Source organism: Equus asinus, chromosome 1, assembly GCF_041296235.1.
Source record: "Equus asinus isolate D_3611 breed Donkey chromosome 1, EquAss-T2T_v2, whole genome shotgun sequence".
Lineage (NCBI taxonomy): Eukaryota > Metazoa > Chordata > Mammalia > Perissodactyla > Equidae > Equus > Equus asinus.
The window spans coordinates 112,133,451-112,151,490 of NC_091790.1; the positions used below are offsets into that span (position 1 = coordinate 112,133,451).

Genomic DNA, 18,040 nt, shown 5'->3' on the forward strand with positions numbered 1-18,040 from the left:
TAGATCACTGATTTAATTATGGAACTAACTACTATGAAATAAAATAAATTTTTTTTTTTTTTTGGTGTGGAAGATTGGCCCTGAGCTAATATTTGTGCCACTCTTCCTCTGTTTTGTATGCGGGATGCCACCACAGCATGGCTTGATGAGCAATGTGTAGGTCATCCCTGGGATCTGAACCCACGAACCTTGAGTTGCCGAAGCAGAGCATGTGAACCCAACCACTACACCACTGAGTTGACCCAAAATGAAATAAATTTTTGACTATGTTTTATGACTTTATTAAAGGGATATGTACATTGATCCATCAATGAAACCAAAAATTCGGAGATTGTCTGAAACTTACATGGAACGTCTTTTTGGACTGGATGATCAGCTGGTGAGTGTTAGTAATCAAGCATTCTAAAATACACATCTTAAGTTTTGGTGGAAGCTCTCAAATAGATTTTATGAGAGGTGTGAGGTCAGACTGTTTTTGGAACTGGGTCGGTCTGTTTTCACTCAGAAAAGTGAAGGAACGTCACACACACACACACACACACACAGCGCCAAACTTGTAGTAACCTCCCCAAATTTTGTAGGAGCATTTAGACAGGCGTTTATTCTTCCTCTTTCTGATAAAACCTTTCTACTAAATTTCTCCTTTGGCCTTTCTCCTTCTCCTCCTCTCTTGCATCTTTATAATGATAAAAATAGCGTTATGGAAAGCTTTAAAGGAGGATTTTTCCTTCCTTTCTAATCTAGTACTTCCTTCTGTGGTCCATCCCCCCTCCATTCTCTCTGCCATCTGCCTTGGAGTTATGCTCATAAATATGTGGCCAAAACATTAGTGAGATCTAACTTAAAAGCCAGACTGAGGGTTAGTAAAAGGAATGACCAGCTCCAACAGCTGGCTTTGATCCTGTAAAGAGGGCAAAGAAGTAGTTCAGGATGCGGAGACTTTTAGAGCAAAGACTGTGTGTCTAAGAGAAGCTAAAATAGCAAAAGGCATTTGGGGAGAGAAATACCAACACCAATGAGATGCGTATGGGACCACGCGTGATGCCTCTGGATCCCAGGCAGGTGTCTCGGGAAGCGCAGGCAGAGCTGGGGAGCTGCTGGTGAAGCTGGGCATTGAAAAGTGGAGTGAAAGCCACAGTTGAGGGAGGTGCTGGGGGCTGGGAACAGTCTGAAGCATCATTTAGAAGAATACATGGAGAGTAACACTGGATCCTAATCAGTGGTCTGCAACAGAGAGACAGAAATAGAGGCGTGGGATATTTCTGCCAAGCCTGGGATGATTCTGCAGCACCGATACACTGGGAAAAACCCACACGTCTGATCCTAGTTGATCTGACTTTACTGTCAACCACAGACCTGTGATCAATTATGGAGTGCAAATATCTGCAGGCTGTGTTCTTGGAGAGGTTTGCGGGGAACTCAGGAGCTGAGGGACAGACCTAGGGGATGGGATTCCAGGTCCTCCCATCCCCACCCCTTATGCTCTAGAATAGTTTCATTTTGAGTATAATGGCACGTGAAAAAAACTTGAAAACCGTTGCTATAAGATACTAAAATTATTAAAAACCGCTGATCTAGGGGGATGAAACTCACTGTCAATATTTGAAAGCAGTCTTATATAAAATGCAATCAGATCGTGTCCAGTGTCTAACTCGAAGCCTCTAGAGAATTTTTAAAAAATTGCACAGAATTCCAAAACACACCATAGCCACTTCAAACCTAAAGTTTTATTAGAAAAGGAATTCTCAGAGACGTTTCGTGACATTGAAAGCACAAAGGATAAAACATTGAAAGCTGATGCAGACTTAGAAAGGGGTATGACAGTTCACCGAGGTGTAGAAAAGATGCCCACTTCACAGCATAAGTTAGGAAAAACAGAAACTAGCTGTGACTTTGGAAAATGTAAATCTCCAGGTGCATGGCGTTGCTTAGTCTGAGGGCTCAGCATAGGTTAGATATGTATTAATTCATTTCTCCTCCACCCTCAGAGAAAAATGCAAAGTTGGTTTTTTTTTTTACAAAGAAATAAGATACTTTAATCCTCAATGTTTCTAATATTTTAAATGACCGTGTACTCAATAAATATGAGCTTTGCTTTTTCCCCATTTTTCCTTCCTATACAGTTATAAATGCCAGTAAGAGAGTTTTTAATGTTTTGACAATTCATTTTAAAGACCACCACCAAGTGTAATTTTTCCCATTGATTGTTAAGCTTGCTTTGCGTGGTTTCAGTGCGCAGGCATTTTTATGGTCTCATACTTCGCAGTTCTGCACAGCAGGAACTGCCTGTATATGCCTATTTATAAATATGTATTTGTCTCTATTTGTGCAAACAGAGAAGATTGAATGGAAACTGTGAGTAAGGCAAATAGTTACAGAAAAAAATGGGAACTGTTCTCATAACGGCAGATAGAAAGACAGTTTAACTGTGTGTTTCAAGATGAAAGAATCAACCATTGTTTGGAGGAAACTAATTTCGCAGATTGGATTCTCATTTCTTGGGAAATGAAATCTCCAGATGGGCCTACTAATTACAAGAAGAAGAGGCCTCTATAACACTACCTTTTTGTTATGGAAAAATTCAAACATAACACAAAAGTGTTGTGATCCCCCGTCATGCGGCTTAAACAATAATCAACATTTTGCCAGTCTTGTTAATTATTCTCCTCTCCCTCTTTTTTGCTGGAGTGTTAGAAAGCAAATCCTAGGAAATGTATTATTTTACCAGTAGTAAATACTTCAATGTGCATCTCTAACAGGAAAGGACATTTTTACAGAACATACCACAGTGTCTTTGTCTACAAAATTAGCAATAATTCCCGAATATCATCTAGTGCTGATAATATTCAGATATATTCCATATTCAGTCCATATTTGGATTTCCCAAATTGTCTCAAAAATGCCTTTTTATGTATGGCTCTGGTAAGTTGAAATCCATACAGGGTCCACATAATGCACTTGGTTGTCTCTTGAAACCTACAATAGTTTTCCTTTCTTATTTTTTCCATGCCACTTACTTATTGAAAGAAACAGATCATTTGCCATGTAAAATGTCCCACATTCTCATTATTTCCTCTGGCATCATTTTCATTTATTCTGTTTCTTCTATTTCCTGCAAGTTTGTAGTTAGATCTACAAACTTGATATTCAAGTTCTTTTTTTCCTTTTTTTCTCTTGGTAATAAGAATATGCATATGGAGTGTTATGTTTTTCTTAGTGCATCATTTCAGGAGGCATCTATGGTCTGGTTGACCTCTCTCTTTTTTTTTTTTTTGATGTTTGCTCTGAGCTAACATCAGTTGCCAATCTTCCTCTCTCTCTCTCTTTTTTTTTTTGTCTCCCCAAAGCCCCAGTATCTAGTTGTAGATTCTAGTTCCAAATCCTCCTGGTTCTTCTATGTGAGCTGCCACGACAGCATGGCTATGGTTCCATGACTGGGAACTGAACCTGGGCTGCCAAAGCAGAGTGCATTGAACTTTAACTGCTAGACCATCATGGCTGGCTCTGGTTGACCCACTTTTAATGACTCTTGTTTCCTATAGACTCTAATGTGATTGGTTATTAGTCTTGTTCTACCATTTTTTAATTTTGTATAACATTACATGGCAACAAAATAAAAAAAAAATGAGAACTATTCGGAGGAGCATTGCTTCCATTTCTTCTTCTTCATCCTCCCTATTCGATCCCTTTCTCTGGGTAACAAATTTTAGTAGTTTTTAATTTATCCTTACATTGTTTATTTTTGAAAAATATGAGCAAATACACTCTATTCTCCTCCTCTTTGGCTTCTTAATACACATCAATGAATAAGAGCCATAAACTGCAAGGGAAACAAACAATCTATTTGTGGTCTCAAGAACTGTAATTGAGGAGACACAGATTTGAGTAGAAAATCAAATGTGCTCTGATTACAGGAGAGGGGCTCAGGGTTTTTATGGGGAAAAGGGAGGAAGATAAGATAAGTTGTAATAAGGAAGAGTTCATTGGTGCTATAGGGTAAGGCTAGGTTTGTACTTCATAGATTGACTTGAGATTCAGTCATCAGCAAAGTCCAGCTTTATCAATCCATACAAACAAGATATTCTTGTCTTTATTGACTTCTTGGAATGGTGACAGTTTGGTCCAGTTTGGAAGACAAAGAAAACAAGATGTGTAAGGCAGTTCCTCTGAAATGACTGCTCTGGCTCTACTTTAATCTGGCTCCACCCATGTCATCTTTCACATTTTTCCCTTTCGATCAAGATCTTTCTCTGAGAGCATTGTTGATCAAACACTGGAAAGCATTGCTGATCGACTATGGGAAAGCATTGCTGATCAGCTGTCAAAGCATCATTGGTCTTGTCACCAGGAAGGCTTATTCCTGGTATGGTATGTCCCATGTAGGAGGGAAAGTGGTTTCCTTAGGAGCCTTTAGGCCACATTTGAGCAACAAGAATGCTAGAGCAGAGGAAGCTAAGGCACTTTCCTGATATCTAGCGTGAGCCTCGATTTTGATGAGAGACAACATTTTATACCAGGACAATTAGATTTCTAGGAATTTCACGTAATTTATGGAGCTCTTATATACTTATAAAGACATAACATAAAGATGGCTTAATGTTATTTCCTATTTAACAATGCTTCCCATGTAATTTAGCATATCAGATAAGCCTAATTAATTTGATATTCCTCTTTTTATAAAGAGAGAGAACAAATCTTTTGAGATGTTTCAGGGATTCTCTGACAAGTCCCGAAGTTAGCTAGAGGTCAAAAAAGACTTTGTTTAGAACCTGATTTGGGGAAGTTTGTCAAAAATATCAAAGAGGTTTTAAAACACTTGCCTAAATAGCATCACAGATCATTATGAACGTAACATTTAATTATCTATTTAACCAAAGTGACAGAAAATATTTCTGAGACAAATATAGAAGGTTACATAGCTGCAAAAACTTAGCTCTTTTAACAGAAAAGACTCAACTTTTCTAAGTAATGGAAGACCTGATAAAGACAAAACACAGAATCTTTGTTTCCTGGGCAGATTACATTAAAGGTAAAGAAACTTTGTTTATAATTTCTTATTAAGAGCAGACCAATAATCTGAAAAGACTTTGTCCTTTAATAGAGAGAAAAACCAAATTCTGATTTTGCACCGATGTACTTTTGACATTAAAATTCATTCCAATCTTAGCCAGCTAGACCATGCATAAAACTCTTTTCTCAGGGTTCCTCTCCCACAAACGTTCTATAGCTTTCTTTGTACACTCAGAATTTGTCCTTTGTTCTTTCCTGTAACTAGTTTTACTTTAGGACAAATTTACTTTCTTAACAAAAATATCTGCATTCCTTAGACCTTCTTTTACTGAAAACACATTTTCTCATAGCATAATTTTTTTTAAGGTGACACAAGACATGTTTGTTAATACACCCAAGCATCTTTTAGTTATGTAATAAGAAGCCAAAAGTTGGTAACTTAGACTGGTTTAGCAATTAATGTTTCAGTATTTTATTCTATTTGAAAATGATCTGGATAGTCAATGAATTTTTCATCATTTAATTAACAGTGAAACTCTAAGGTTTCAAGTTACCGAAAAGATCATGGAAGCTGTTTTTAAGTACGTGTACCATAACACACAATTATTGTTAAAAAGTTTACCTAAAACCCTTTTTATTTTACTTACATCTATTTAGTTTACTTGTTCTCGGTAATTATGTTTAGATAACCTACAAAAACTTCATGAGATATTATACAAAGTCAACCCTCCATTTTTTGCTGCCAAATTTTGTAATGGAGATAAAATGAATTTGTTTGACTTTTAGTACAGTTAGATGAAACAAAAGTTTTATTATGTTAACTTGAAAAACATTTGCATTAGTTTATATTATATTTAGAAATAATTTACTTACTTTAAGTCAATTAAATAGAGCTCTTTTGGAAATTATACATCTGGAGGTAGAAAAATATCACATATTTACAACATACATATGTATAGACACACATACATAGAGAGCCCATAGTTATTGTTATAAAATTGAAATTACTGCCATGAATCGGGTACAGTAATGCAAAGCTCACTAGTTATGAAAGAATAGTTGGATTCAAATTTTGTTTCTGGCAGACAAAATAAATTAAGGTTTTCTGCTTAGACGACTAAAGGTTTTTCTACTGATATCTATGAAGAAGACACTTAAAATGCTAGATTTTGGACAAGAGTGCTTCTATAGTCATTTGCCTCTTTTTTCATTTTTTTCCCCTTCAGTATTGGAAATTGATGATGGTCTGGATAACAGTCCCTGGAGAGGTCACAAGCCTTTTGAGATAAATAGGGGAGGTTTTTGGCATTGGTGGAAGGGAATGGGTGGACTCCGAACTGCCTCCAGAGATGCATTTCCAGTTTCGCAAAGATTTGTAAGATAAGAACAGTTGCTCTCAAGTCCTCAGAAATGGGTTGTAACTTAAATGACATCATAGATTGTTCTATCTGGGCAACTACGTCATCCCTGATTTGTTTCTTTCTCTCTGGGTACATAGTTTTTATTTTAACTTATGGAAGAAGGCCTAAAAATAAGTTCCTATCAGGCTCTAAATATCAGCTTCCAATCGGGCCAATTCCTGATAATAAGTTACTAAATCATTTCAAATATCTTGTCAGGTTTCAGCCAGGACAAACAGTAAATGTTTCTGGCAGTATTAAACAACTCCATTAATTTTTAATGTTAGTTTCTCCTTGACTATTTAAGGGAATAATGTAGCCTTTTACCAGAAAATCTCTCAGAGTCTCATTAACTCTGGGAGGGGTCCATACAGGGCGCTCCTTTGAAGGTAGATATGGGGCGTCTGTAAAGGAATTAACTTAACAGACTTTAGTATCGTCTTTTCTTTTAGGTACCTCTTATATCTTAAGTTTCATTAGCTTTTTGCAACAAAACTTTCAATAAGGCTATTTTGGAATTCTGAAGCCTTTGCTTTTAAGTGCAATTCTTAAATGATCTTGTCTAATTGGAACGTTCCTTCTAAGGATCAATGGAATTCCCCTGAGACTAGCAGCAGTTTGGTATGACCCTAGCTGCAAGTGGGGTGGAACACACGTTTCTGTCTGACCATATTTTGGCCTCCAACTTGACAGTTACCAAGCCAAACTCTCATGACGTAAAACAAGCTTAGTAAGATTTTGCTGTTCTTTGTAAGTATTTACAGCTTCTGGGACCATCGTTTTTAAGCAGGTGTGTTGGAAGGTGGCATGCTTGATTCTTTAGAAATTAAAGATTGCGTTCAATTTGTCTGGTCTGCAGTTCTCAAATCTGGTGTGCAAAAAGACAAGTTTTGGAAGCTCAAAGGAGCCCCAATGTGGCCACTGTAATTTTAAATCATCTTTAGTATTATTGGTCCAATGGGACAAAAATTTACAAGAGGAAGGACCGTAGTTCTTAAATATATACCCAGTTGGAGTTCCCAAGGGAAGAACATCTCAGGAGCTTTTAGAAGATGAAATTTCCATGTTAAAGCTTCGCTGGGCAAAGAGACAAAGAGATGGCAGTTGCAAGCCTCAGGTTGTTACCTCTGCTTCTGACTCATTGGCTACAGCTGTTTGGACAAACAACACAAGACAGAATTTCAGCACTCAACAGATAGGGAGTAAACCCTCAGATGGCAGCAGCCATAGATGACTCAGACAGAGAAGCCCTTCCAGATGCTGTGAGTTGGCTTAGAGACAATTGTCCCCTGGGGTGTTTTCATTCTAAAGACATGGTAAAATTTACAACTTCAAAGGACAGAGAGAAAAATGCAAGTTTTTTTTTCTCCTAGGAGTTTCGGGGTAATTACAATTTAAAACTTCCCCTCAGTCTTTGGAATTGAATGTGAGGGGAGGAGAAGGGAGGCCGTGACAGTGGTGAAAGAAGTGTTGGCCAAATTTTCTAGCTTTGCAAGTCTTCGAGAGAGGTCTGAATTGGCCTTGGAGAGCTTAGAATTAACAGCTTTCAGGGAAGCAACTTTTTTGGTGTTTCATTTACAGCCCTCAAGTTACCAATTGAAATAAGCTTCCCATTCAATATGTTTAGTTCAATAGCCTTTTTCCAATTGAGCATGCAAGTAAAACAATTTAGGGATTTCGAAGGAGTCCAATTTAGGCCATTGAAGCCTCAAATTGTTCTGAGTAATATGAATCCAGCAGGACAAAGATCTCCACGTAGAAGGTCCATATTCTTTAAACATAAAACTAGCAGGAGTCCCAGAACGGGGGCTGCCCTTCAGCAGTCCCCTTAGTAAATGGGCTTCCCATTTTTTAGGTACTTAACAGAGAAACAAGGCCCAAGAAAGGAATGAAACAAACAGAAGTTCCTTAACAAAGCCAACAGTGAAAGGATGGTCAGAACTGATATCAAAGAACACCCAAATAAAGAGTTTGGACCTTAACCAAAAATGGAAGGTTCAGGCCCAGGACGACTTATAACTGGGAGCCACAGCTGCCAGGAGGAGATGATAGAGCACAAAACTCCTGCAGGTGCCTTGCTTGTGTCCATGCAGCAGTGCCAGAATCAGAGGTCAACCGCTCTGGATCCCACTTCTGACACCATGTAATATCAATGAATAAGAGACATAAATTGCAAGAGAAGTGAACAGTTTATTTGGAGTCACAAGAATTGTAATTCAAGAGACACAGATTCAAGTAGAAACTCAAATGTACTCCAGTTACAGGAGAGGGGCTTAGGGTTTTTATGGGAAAAAGAGAGAAAGATGAGGTAAGTTGTATTAAGGAAGAGTTCATTGGTGCTAGATGAGGTAAGTCTAGGTTTGGACTTCATAGAATGGCTTGAGATTCAGTCATCAGCACAATCCAGTTTCATCAGTCCTTACAAGCAGGATGTTCTTGTCCTTACTGACTTCTTGGAATGTGGACAGTTTGGTCCAGTTTGGAAGATAAAGAAAACAAGATGTGTAAGGCAATTCCTCTGAAATGGCTGCTCCAGCTTTATTTTAATATGGCTCCATTCATGTCATCTTTCACACACAGAAGGAGCAGACTATATATAGCCTTCTGCTTCTTGCTTTTCTCACTCAGTATGTCCTGGAGATCTCTCCCTTGTATGACTTTTAAAATGATGCTATGACAGGGAGCACCGTGTAACAAAACCCTAAAATTTAATTGAGAGATGTGGACTTAAAATGTATTATTGATGTAGCAAACAAAGCTTAACTATGAAAAGGAAACTTAATCTTATGACCCCAGGGCCCAGAGTTTTAATATTTGGGAGAAACAGACAGATCCTGTGTCCCAAACAAGAATCAATGGTCAATAATCACATCCTATATCCTTGCTGGTTTGCAAAAGTATTCCTTGTCTTTTGAGATTGGGTAGATTACTGTTCCTGAGAAGGCATCAAAATAAGTATTACTATAACCTGGAAGGAATAAAAATAATAAGTATAGAAATAATGAAGATATAACCTCAATTCATGTTGCTTACCTTAGGAGAAGTTTGAGTGTAAAGTGAGTAATAATAGTTAATGATACAGCATTTATGTATGTTTGCTGTGTATGGCATTTGAGAGTTCTAAAGAATATCTTTGTAAGTTTCTAATTTAGTTTAAATTGTTTCAGGGACTTAATAAAATTTATAGTAAACATTTACATGTTCAGGAAAAATTGATTTCTCAAAGTTGTATTCATTTAAATATGTGTTTATTAAATAGAGCCCTAAAATACAAAATAGCAGTGAGTGTTTTTCTCCATGCACAAAGGCCCTTTGGGCGTTAAAGACTCTTTCAATAATTTGCAGAATATCAAAAAATAAGGAAATTACTCAATGTGAAAATCCAACACTTTGTACCATGCCATGGTACTGTATGTTACAGATACTGCTCACTTTTGCATTAAAGACATGGTTTCTTTTTATTATCGTTGTTATTGCTGTTAACTTTTACAGCCTATGAAAAATAAAACATTCAGAGTTGGAAGGGATTTAAATTAGACATATACATTCAACACGTATTTATAACCCCTGTCTTAGTCTCTTCAGGATGCTATAACAAAAATACCATAGACTGGGTGGTTGTAAGCAACAGGAATTTATTTCTCACAGTTCTGGAGGCTGAGGAGTCCAAGATCAAGGTGTTGGCAGATTTCATGTCTGATGATAGCCCACTTCCTGGTTCATAAACTGCCATATTCTGCCATAATGTCACATGGCAGAAGGGGTGAGGGAGCTCTCTGAGGTCTCTTTTATAAAGACACTTCATCCCATTGCTGAGGGCTCCACCTTCATGACCTAATCATCTTCAAAAGGCCCCACCTCCAAATACCATCACATTGGGGATTAGCTTTCAACACATGAATTCTGGGGGACACAAACATTCAGTCTACCATACTATTTTGCTAGCATTGTTCTAGAATGATATGTGGGATATTACTGAAGCTCATGAACGAAGTGAAGGCATGGTACTTTAAAAGATGCTGAGATATGTTAAGACAATTTAATATATAATTTTTTGATTCAAGGATTAACTGAGAAAAAAAAGGAAGTCCCCACCAGAAGAAAAATTGTTATAATATGCTAAGAACCAAAAATTGTACTATGAAGTTAATGATTTACATTTATTTTTCATTTGGTTCTAACTGGATTCCTAATACTATACTAGGTACCTCAAATATTATAGAAGCAAATTTTTTTCTATTACTTAAATGCATCTATTTTCTTATATATAATAAATGGACAGTATCTTACAAAGTTAAAAATTAATGGGATCAATTACTACCTACATTAAAGAGCCATAAGTTCAGCATCTGTTTGTAAGTTAGCCTTAATGATTTGTAATGATATATCATTATCTTTTCATTTCTTACAAAATTTCTCTGGATTTTACCAGCCTGGGATACAAGTAAAACAATGTTGATAGTAATATTCCAAATTTCACTGCCTCTAGTCCCTATCTTCATAACACGGGGGGTCAGTTTCCCTTTAAAATTTCAACAAATTATTTCTGGGAATCCCAAAGCTGTCCTGTGTGAATTCGAGAATTCCTCTTTTTTATGACTGAGTAGTATTCCATTGTGTGTGTGTTGTGTGTATATGTATGTATTCTTTATCCATTTATCTGCTGGTGGGCTCTTGGATTGTTTCCATGTCTTGGCTATTGTGAATAATGCTGCAGTGAATTTGCGACAATGTGGATGGACCTGGAGGGTATTATGCTGAGTGAAATAAGTCAGACAGTGAAAGACAAACTCTGTGTGACTTCACTCATATGTGGAAGATAAACACATAGATAAGGAGAACAGATTAGTGGTTACCAGAGGGGTGGGGGTGGGGAGAGGGCAAAAGCGGTAAAGGGGCACATATGTATGGTGACAGATAAAAACTGGACTGTTGGTGGTGAACACAATGCTGTCTACACAGAAACTGACATATAGTGATGTACACCTGAAATTTACACAATCTTGTAAGCCAATGTGGCCCCAAGAAAATTGAAAAAAAAAAAAGAATTCCTCTTAACTTTAAGTTTCTCTGTCCTAAATTCATGAAGCCATCTGCTGGTGAAGCTTCCTGAGAGCTCCGATGTCTGACTGAGGTGGAGTGCCAAGCTTCTTCAACCACAAATCCTTAAAATGCCAGAATAGCACTCCTTTCTCTGCCCTCCTTGCTCTACTCAAACCATTCTGGGTGGTCACACTGTTCAAAAGAGATACCTTTCCGAAAACCCCTAGTAAGTCAAACTTGCACTTCAAGACTGAGGTCACATTTGTTTGCCTGCTAGAATGGTATCACTGTGTGGCAAGAATTTAAAACTTTCAATTCGTTTTCCCACTAGCTTTGAAATGAAGTGCTTGTTGATAAAAATTTTAATTTGAGGGATTGCATTATTTCAAAGTTTGGCATAATGTAAGACCTATGTAATATTTTTATCACCTTATTTCAGATTTTCAAAATTTAAAGTCACAGGAAATTTGATGGCCCTGCCTTCCCTCACTTTGCGTTGCACCGATGGTGCCGTGTGCATCAAAGGAGCGGCCCTTTAGGGTTCTCCTACAGTCTCTTCCTCCTTGAGGCTCAGGATCCCAATCCATGGGCCTGAAACAGATGCCACATGGCCTTTCATTCTAGTCTTTCTTTCAGAAGAAAACTCCTTCCTTAGCCTCCTGTCAAAATAAAAATATTTAAACTGACTGCTAGAACTTTTTCTTTAAAAATTCATTAGAGATACCCAGGTAACGGAATCCATCAGATTTAGGCTTGGACTATCCCTCGTTTACCCCTCATATTTATTAAATGTTGAAAAACGTGTAGAAAGAGAATGAAGACAAAAGGTGGGAAATTCCTCACCTAAGCTGAGTTGTTGATGCGAATATGTGGCCCTTGGTTGGATCCTAGTTTGAACGAATTGACTGTCTAAGACATTTGGGGGAACAGCTACAGAGATGTGGATACCGAGTGGGTATGAGATGATATTAAGCAGTTATTGTTAATTGTCTAGGTGGGATAATGAAATTGTGATTGTGAAGAAAATGTGCTTATATTTTAGATATAGATACTAAAAGATTTGGGGGATGAAATGACAAGATTTACATACTTTCTATTCTTCAAAACAGAAAAAACAAGCATGGCAGAATGTTGACAAGGTTAAATGTAGACTATGGGTATTAGGTGTTCATTCTACTTCTCTCTAAGTTTGAATTTTTTTAACAAAATAGTTTTTAAGATGGAGTTGTAGTTATGCTATATATAGTATCTTTAAAAAGAGATCATTGTTGTATTTCTCTTCTTTTTATCTTTCTTCGAAGCTATAAAACGTGTTTCGTTGGATAGTGGCTCATCAAAGAGAGAGTGGGAGTGGGGGACCCTTGAGGAAGGTGGGGGAACGAGCATGGGAAGTGTTAAAAAGCTTTCACGGGTGATTCTAACTGGCCTCTGGAGAAGGGACCACTGGCCTAAAAGAAAAGAGTAATGTCAGATTCTAACTCAATGTTGGAAACATTCTTTCACAAAGAATCCGTTATTTAGACGTTCCTGCTTTTTAACTTTAGAAACCACCTCCTATGGCATATAGAATTTTTTCTTTTATTTCCAGACTCGAAGCTCATCTTACAATATAAGTGGACTCTCAGAAATCATGTGGTGATGTGCTGTCCCCTCCTCCCTCTCCAGTTATAACTAGCAGCCCTTGTGGGAAATTGGTGTGAGTGGTATGTGGGGCCTGGAAACAGGGCTCTCGCTCTGGGGTCCTCTGTACCAACGCCAGGTTCCTTTTTATCCAGCAACTTCCCCACAGTGTCATTGCTTGCATCCTTTACCCTCCATTGCAGTAGCCAGACAGCAGAGAATTGGCAGTTTCTAAAGCAGTCAATCAATTCATATGGATTTGTTGAGCTCCTTCTCGGTGCAGTACCCTGCCAGCTGGAATAAAAAGGTGAGGGAAACAGTATTTTCAAGTGACAAGCAGTTAACCAATATGCAATGGCTTTGAAGAGGAGAAAGCAAGTTGCTGAAGCATCAATGGTGAAAACATTGAGCCTTGGAAGCAAAACCATGTGACTGAGTGTACCTGCCTGTGTCCAGTGTTAGACTGGCGCAGGGTGCCTCTGAGCCTCAGTGGAGCTGACAAATGTCCAGACCCAAGTAGGGGCTGGGGCACCACTGGGCTGTAGCCCTTGCTGCAGGCCAGCCCTTGGGAGATGCCCTCTTAAAGCTACTTTTCCCCGTGGAGAAACCAAAAGGGTGGCAACAATGGGGAAAAATCCTGATTATTTAATTCTTTTAGTATTTATGTAGAATTAAGATAAGAATTTAGGGACAGAAACTCTTAAAAAAGAAATATTAGAGTGGCAGACTCTTCCAGCATATCATAAGTCATGAATTCACAAGGACTGCAACTTCCTTCAACAATAGAATACAAACAACACCTTCATGCTGATTTACAGAGTTGATCGTTAGAAAGAAAACTCGAGTTCAAGTTACTAGCTGAATTATGATTTTTTTCATTTCAAAGTCGTTATTAACCATAATGTTCTGAGCTATATTCATTTGATTGTGTAATATACTCATGTTTTTATGAACTATGCCATTTATCGTAGATGTTTATATAGCACTTTCCAGGTTATGTCTTCCGAATGAAGTTTAGGCTTAGAAAATCTAGGGGCTAACAGCAGAGCTAAAAAGTTGTAATGCGGATGAAATTTCTCTTTACCTCTGCCACCTCATTCCTTTCCTGGTTTTATCTTCCTGCTATGATATCCCCAACAATCTTACGTTACTCCTTTGGGTTCCTTTCCCCCACAAAAATCAGAATTTAGTAAAGAATGACTTCAATGATTTATGTTCTCCTTTACCACAAGTATAATTTGCATGTAATCCCCATCAAAAGAGAGGATTTCCAAATGTCACTGAAAACGAGGCAGAGTATCAGGGGCCTACGGGCCTTTGTTGTTTGCCTAAAATAAACCCCCAAATAACGTGTGTATACTGTATCTATTAACAAAGCATTTACAGTAACGTGCAAAGGAAAAAACGTTTGCCTTCGAAAAGTAGAATTCAGAATTCCAGTCAGTTGGTGTAGATTTGAACCAAACTTATCTCAACACCAAATAGATGTGACCATATGTTTGTATTTGTAGAAAGTGAACAGGTCTCAGTAACACCAGAGAAAAATGTATGCTGTTGGCACTTCACAGTGGCCATGCACGTATAATAAATGTATTAATATAATATCTTTACTCATTAAAATATACTGAAGCTCCAGACAATTTCAGCACTCCTCAGTTAGCTGTTCCCACATGTTAATGTGTGTTATTGTGAATAGTTGCAAGTGATAAATTCGCGTCTCTTACAGCATATTCCACAGTTTAGACTTTTAATTTATGTGGTTTTCCTAATTCCTACTTGGTAAGTGAGGCATTCCTGTATTTTTTTTGAAAAGAAAATCTCATTTTATGTTCTTGAGAAGGCAAAATCATTCGGTTTAATAGCGATCAGAATACCTACAACTGTATACCCCTATCAATACAGCTGATAGTAATAATGTAGTACTTACCTTAAAATGCTGTAAAGGAAGTGCAGTATAATGGGAAAATTTTAAACTGTGATTCTCACTTTTGAAAAATAGGTAATAAGCATGCCTGATACAATTCCAAAATATGTAAATGGTGTATAGTTCTTCCAGAGTGTTCCTGGCTCCCTCCTGCCTGTTTCTGCTCCCCAGACGCAACCTTTGCTCTCGTTTTCCTGTGCATCTACCGGAGGTAGCTTGTGCGTTCCATTTATTTCTAATGCTTATTTAATTAACTAATTTATTTTAGATAACTCCAGAATTGATGATAAAAGCCTGTACTTTTTATACTGGACGTTTAGTAAAGACCCACTTTTGGTAAGAACGTGATTTTTATATGCTATGTCTCCTTGCTATGTCTTGTTCTTGGTATTCTCTACATGAAAAACTCACTTTTGGCCAATTATTCTGATTTTATCTATTTAATCCTGTCCCCACCATTTTGCATTGTAGATTTCTTTTATATTTAGTTGGCTTTTACTTAGTTAAAATATATTCTTTATTTCTTCAAGGTATCACTCTGCCCTTTTTTTTTTTTTTAATAAAACTTCAAAATTGAAACGACAGGTCCACAGTCCCCTTATCTGAAACGCTTGGAACCAGATATGTTTTGGAATTTATATTCCTTTTTTTTTTTTTAATTCGAGAAAGATAATCTCCACACATACTGTGTGTTATGTAACATGTTCACCAGTGCCTGGGGCGGCATGTTGGAACCAAACATATTTGAACGTACTAGTATTTCTGTGATGAAACATGTACATATTTTTACTAAGTGAAATGACAGAAGACTGGAAACAGCCACGTGTCAGATGCGGATAGATTTTGGTGTAAAATTAGTATAGCTCAGGTCTAGTTTTGCCTCTCAATACGTTATGAAAAAATTCAGATTTCAGAGCTTTCTGGGCTTTGAGAACGTAGAAAAGGGAAGTGCAGGCTCAAAGGAAATGCAAGGACTGGCAGGAAATAAAACAATCAAAATAATTTAACAGTTTCATTCTATGCTATGGTTTTTGAGGAGCGAAAAGAAGTATGACTTCTTCTTCCTCTTAGTTTATTTACTCACGTATAGCTATGACATCAAATGATCGTTTTTCTATATTTCCTGCCTGTAGCACTTGGAGAAATATAGCAATATCTCGTACAAATGAAGACGACGTGCTGGCTGAAAAAATGGAAAAAGCAACGAAATATGCCAATTTCAGACTTCAAAAATATATATTTCACCATTGGCACTCTCATGCGAAAGTTCGAAAAGAACAACTTAATGGTAAATCCTTACAGAGTAGCAACTAGTTTTTGTGTTCTTGTGTTCAAAGAACCGACAAACTGAACGGTGAAGCGTAATTTGTACTAGAGAATTTATTATTATTTTTATGTCTAGAGAATTGTCGTGAAATGTAAAGCCACTAATTTATTGTTTATTTATTTACTTATTTTTGGTGAGGGAGATTGGCCCTGAGCTGACATCTGTTGCCAATCCTCCTCTTTCTGCTTGAGGAAGAGGGTTGCTGAGCTAACATCTGTGCCCATCTTCCTCTATTTTGTATGTGGAATGCCACCACAGCATGGCTTGATGAGCAGTGCCAGGTCTGCACCTGGGATCTGAACCCATGAACCCCAGGCTGCCGAAGTGGAGCATGCGAACTTAACCACTACGCCACTGGGCCAGCCCCTACGCCACTAATTTGAAATATTTGCTGAGATCTATCTCAAAGGGTTTTATTGTGATAGAAAACAGGCATATTTAAAATAAAATCCTATATGTGTTTGTGTGATGTATATACAAATATAAATAAGGATCTACTATCAGCTTTTTTACATAATAGAGAGCTGAGATATTACAGACAGGTACCGAAATTGACTCTTTTTTGTAGAGAGCTCTCTTTCTTTGTAGATATTTCATTTAATGAATCTGTGAGGAAACTTGCAGAGAAATAATTTTCTTCTGCCTAAGCCCCTGATGGTTGCAATGACTGGATGGTGCGCATATATGATCTTAGGAGCAAGGAGAGAGAGTTCCAGCCTTCTGCTTAGATTTTATCCAGTTTGCCAGATTTTATCCATCGATTTATGGTGGTGGCAAGTCAGAGAATCATTTCCTCTTAATCGGCTGCTGTTGGCAGCTCAGTCAGAGTGGACCCTCTGAAGGTTTTAACATGAGGATAATGGGAGATCATTCCTCTCAGAAACGATTGCATGCAGCTAAGAAGCCACTGCCCTCTGAGTGGTGTCTCCAGCCCTGCCTTAATGATCTTCCTTCCTGGCCTGGCCCGTGTGTTTGAGCTTTGGACCCCTGGTTCAAAATATACCTGTAGGGCAACCTATTTAATCATAGGACATTTAACTAAATCGGAATACTACCTCATAACTGTATTTCTGTGAATAAGTTTGGAAGTTCTGGTTTTATAAGGAACAGATTTATTAAAAAGAAGAAATGATATGTACCTTGACGTTTTATTCCATCTTAATTTCTAAGGGCACAGGTGATGTTTACAGGTTAGTAAAATCTCAGGAGTACTATCTACTGCTGTCAAAAGTAATTAATTTCAGATGTAATTAAAATCAAACAAAAACTATCAGTTGCAACGTTGGTTCCTATTGCAAACAGAATAGAATATTTAACACTTTTTTTTTTGGAAACAGCTTTAACTATAGACAGTAATCTAGTAAATTTTCTTCAGATATGCTGTTGCGGATCCAGGGGAAGTTCCACCATTACAAGCTAATAATCATCCTAAATAAATGGAGGGAGAAGGCAAGACATAGGTATAAGAAGAGAGAAGATGAGCTGGTATGGTATATTGGAAACTTAATTTTTTTAGAAACTGGATTTTGCTGGTATATTGATGTTGCCTCAGATAATAATGCAATATGTGGAAAATACTAAAGTCCTGAATATTATGTACTTTTGATGGGGTCCTTTTTCTTTTAACTTAATAATTTAAATTTCACTTCAGCTACCCCAAAGATTTCCTAATAAATTCTGTTGTTTCATTTGAACTATGAACATCAAGGAAAAGTC

At 37.4% G+C, this 18,040-nt stretch overlaps 1 protein-coding gene across 1 annotated transcript in view; it reads left to right on the forward strand.

Moving 5' to 3' along the window:
• FBXL13 (F-box and leucine rich repeat protein 13) overlaps positions 1–18,040 on the forward strand; it is a 208,222-nt gene that overhangs the window by 17,981 nt on the left and 172,201 nt on the right. Inside the window, exons 3-6 of the mRNA XM_014850486.3 lie at positions 289–379; positions 15,266–15,333; positions 16,131–16,285; positions 17,700–17,809. Coding sequence (XP_014705972.1) covers positions 289–379; positions 15,266–15,333; positions 16,131–16,285; positions 17,700–17,809 — 424 coding nt within the window. The remainder of the gene's footprint in view (positions 1–288; positions 380–15,265; positions 15,334–16,130; positions 16,286–17,699; positions 17,810–18,040) is intronic.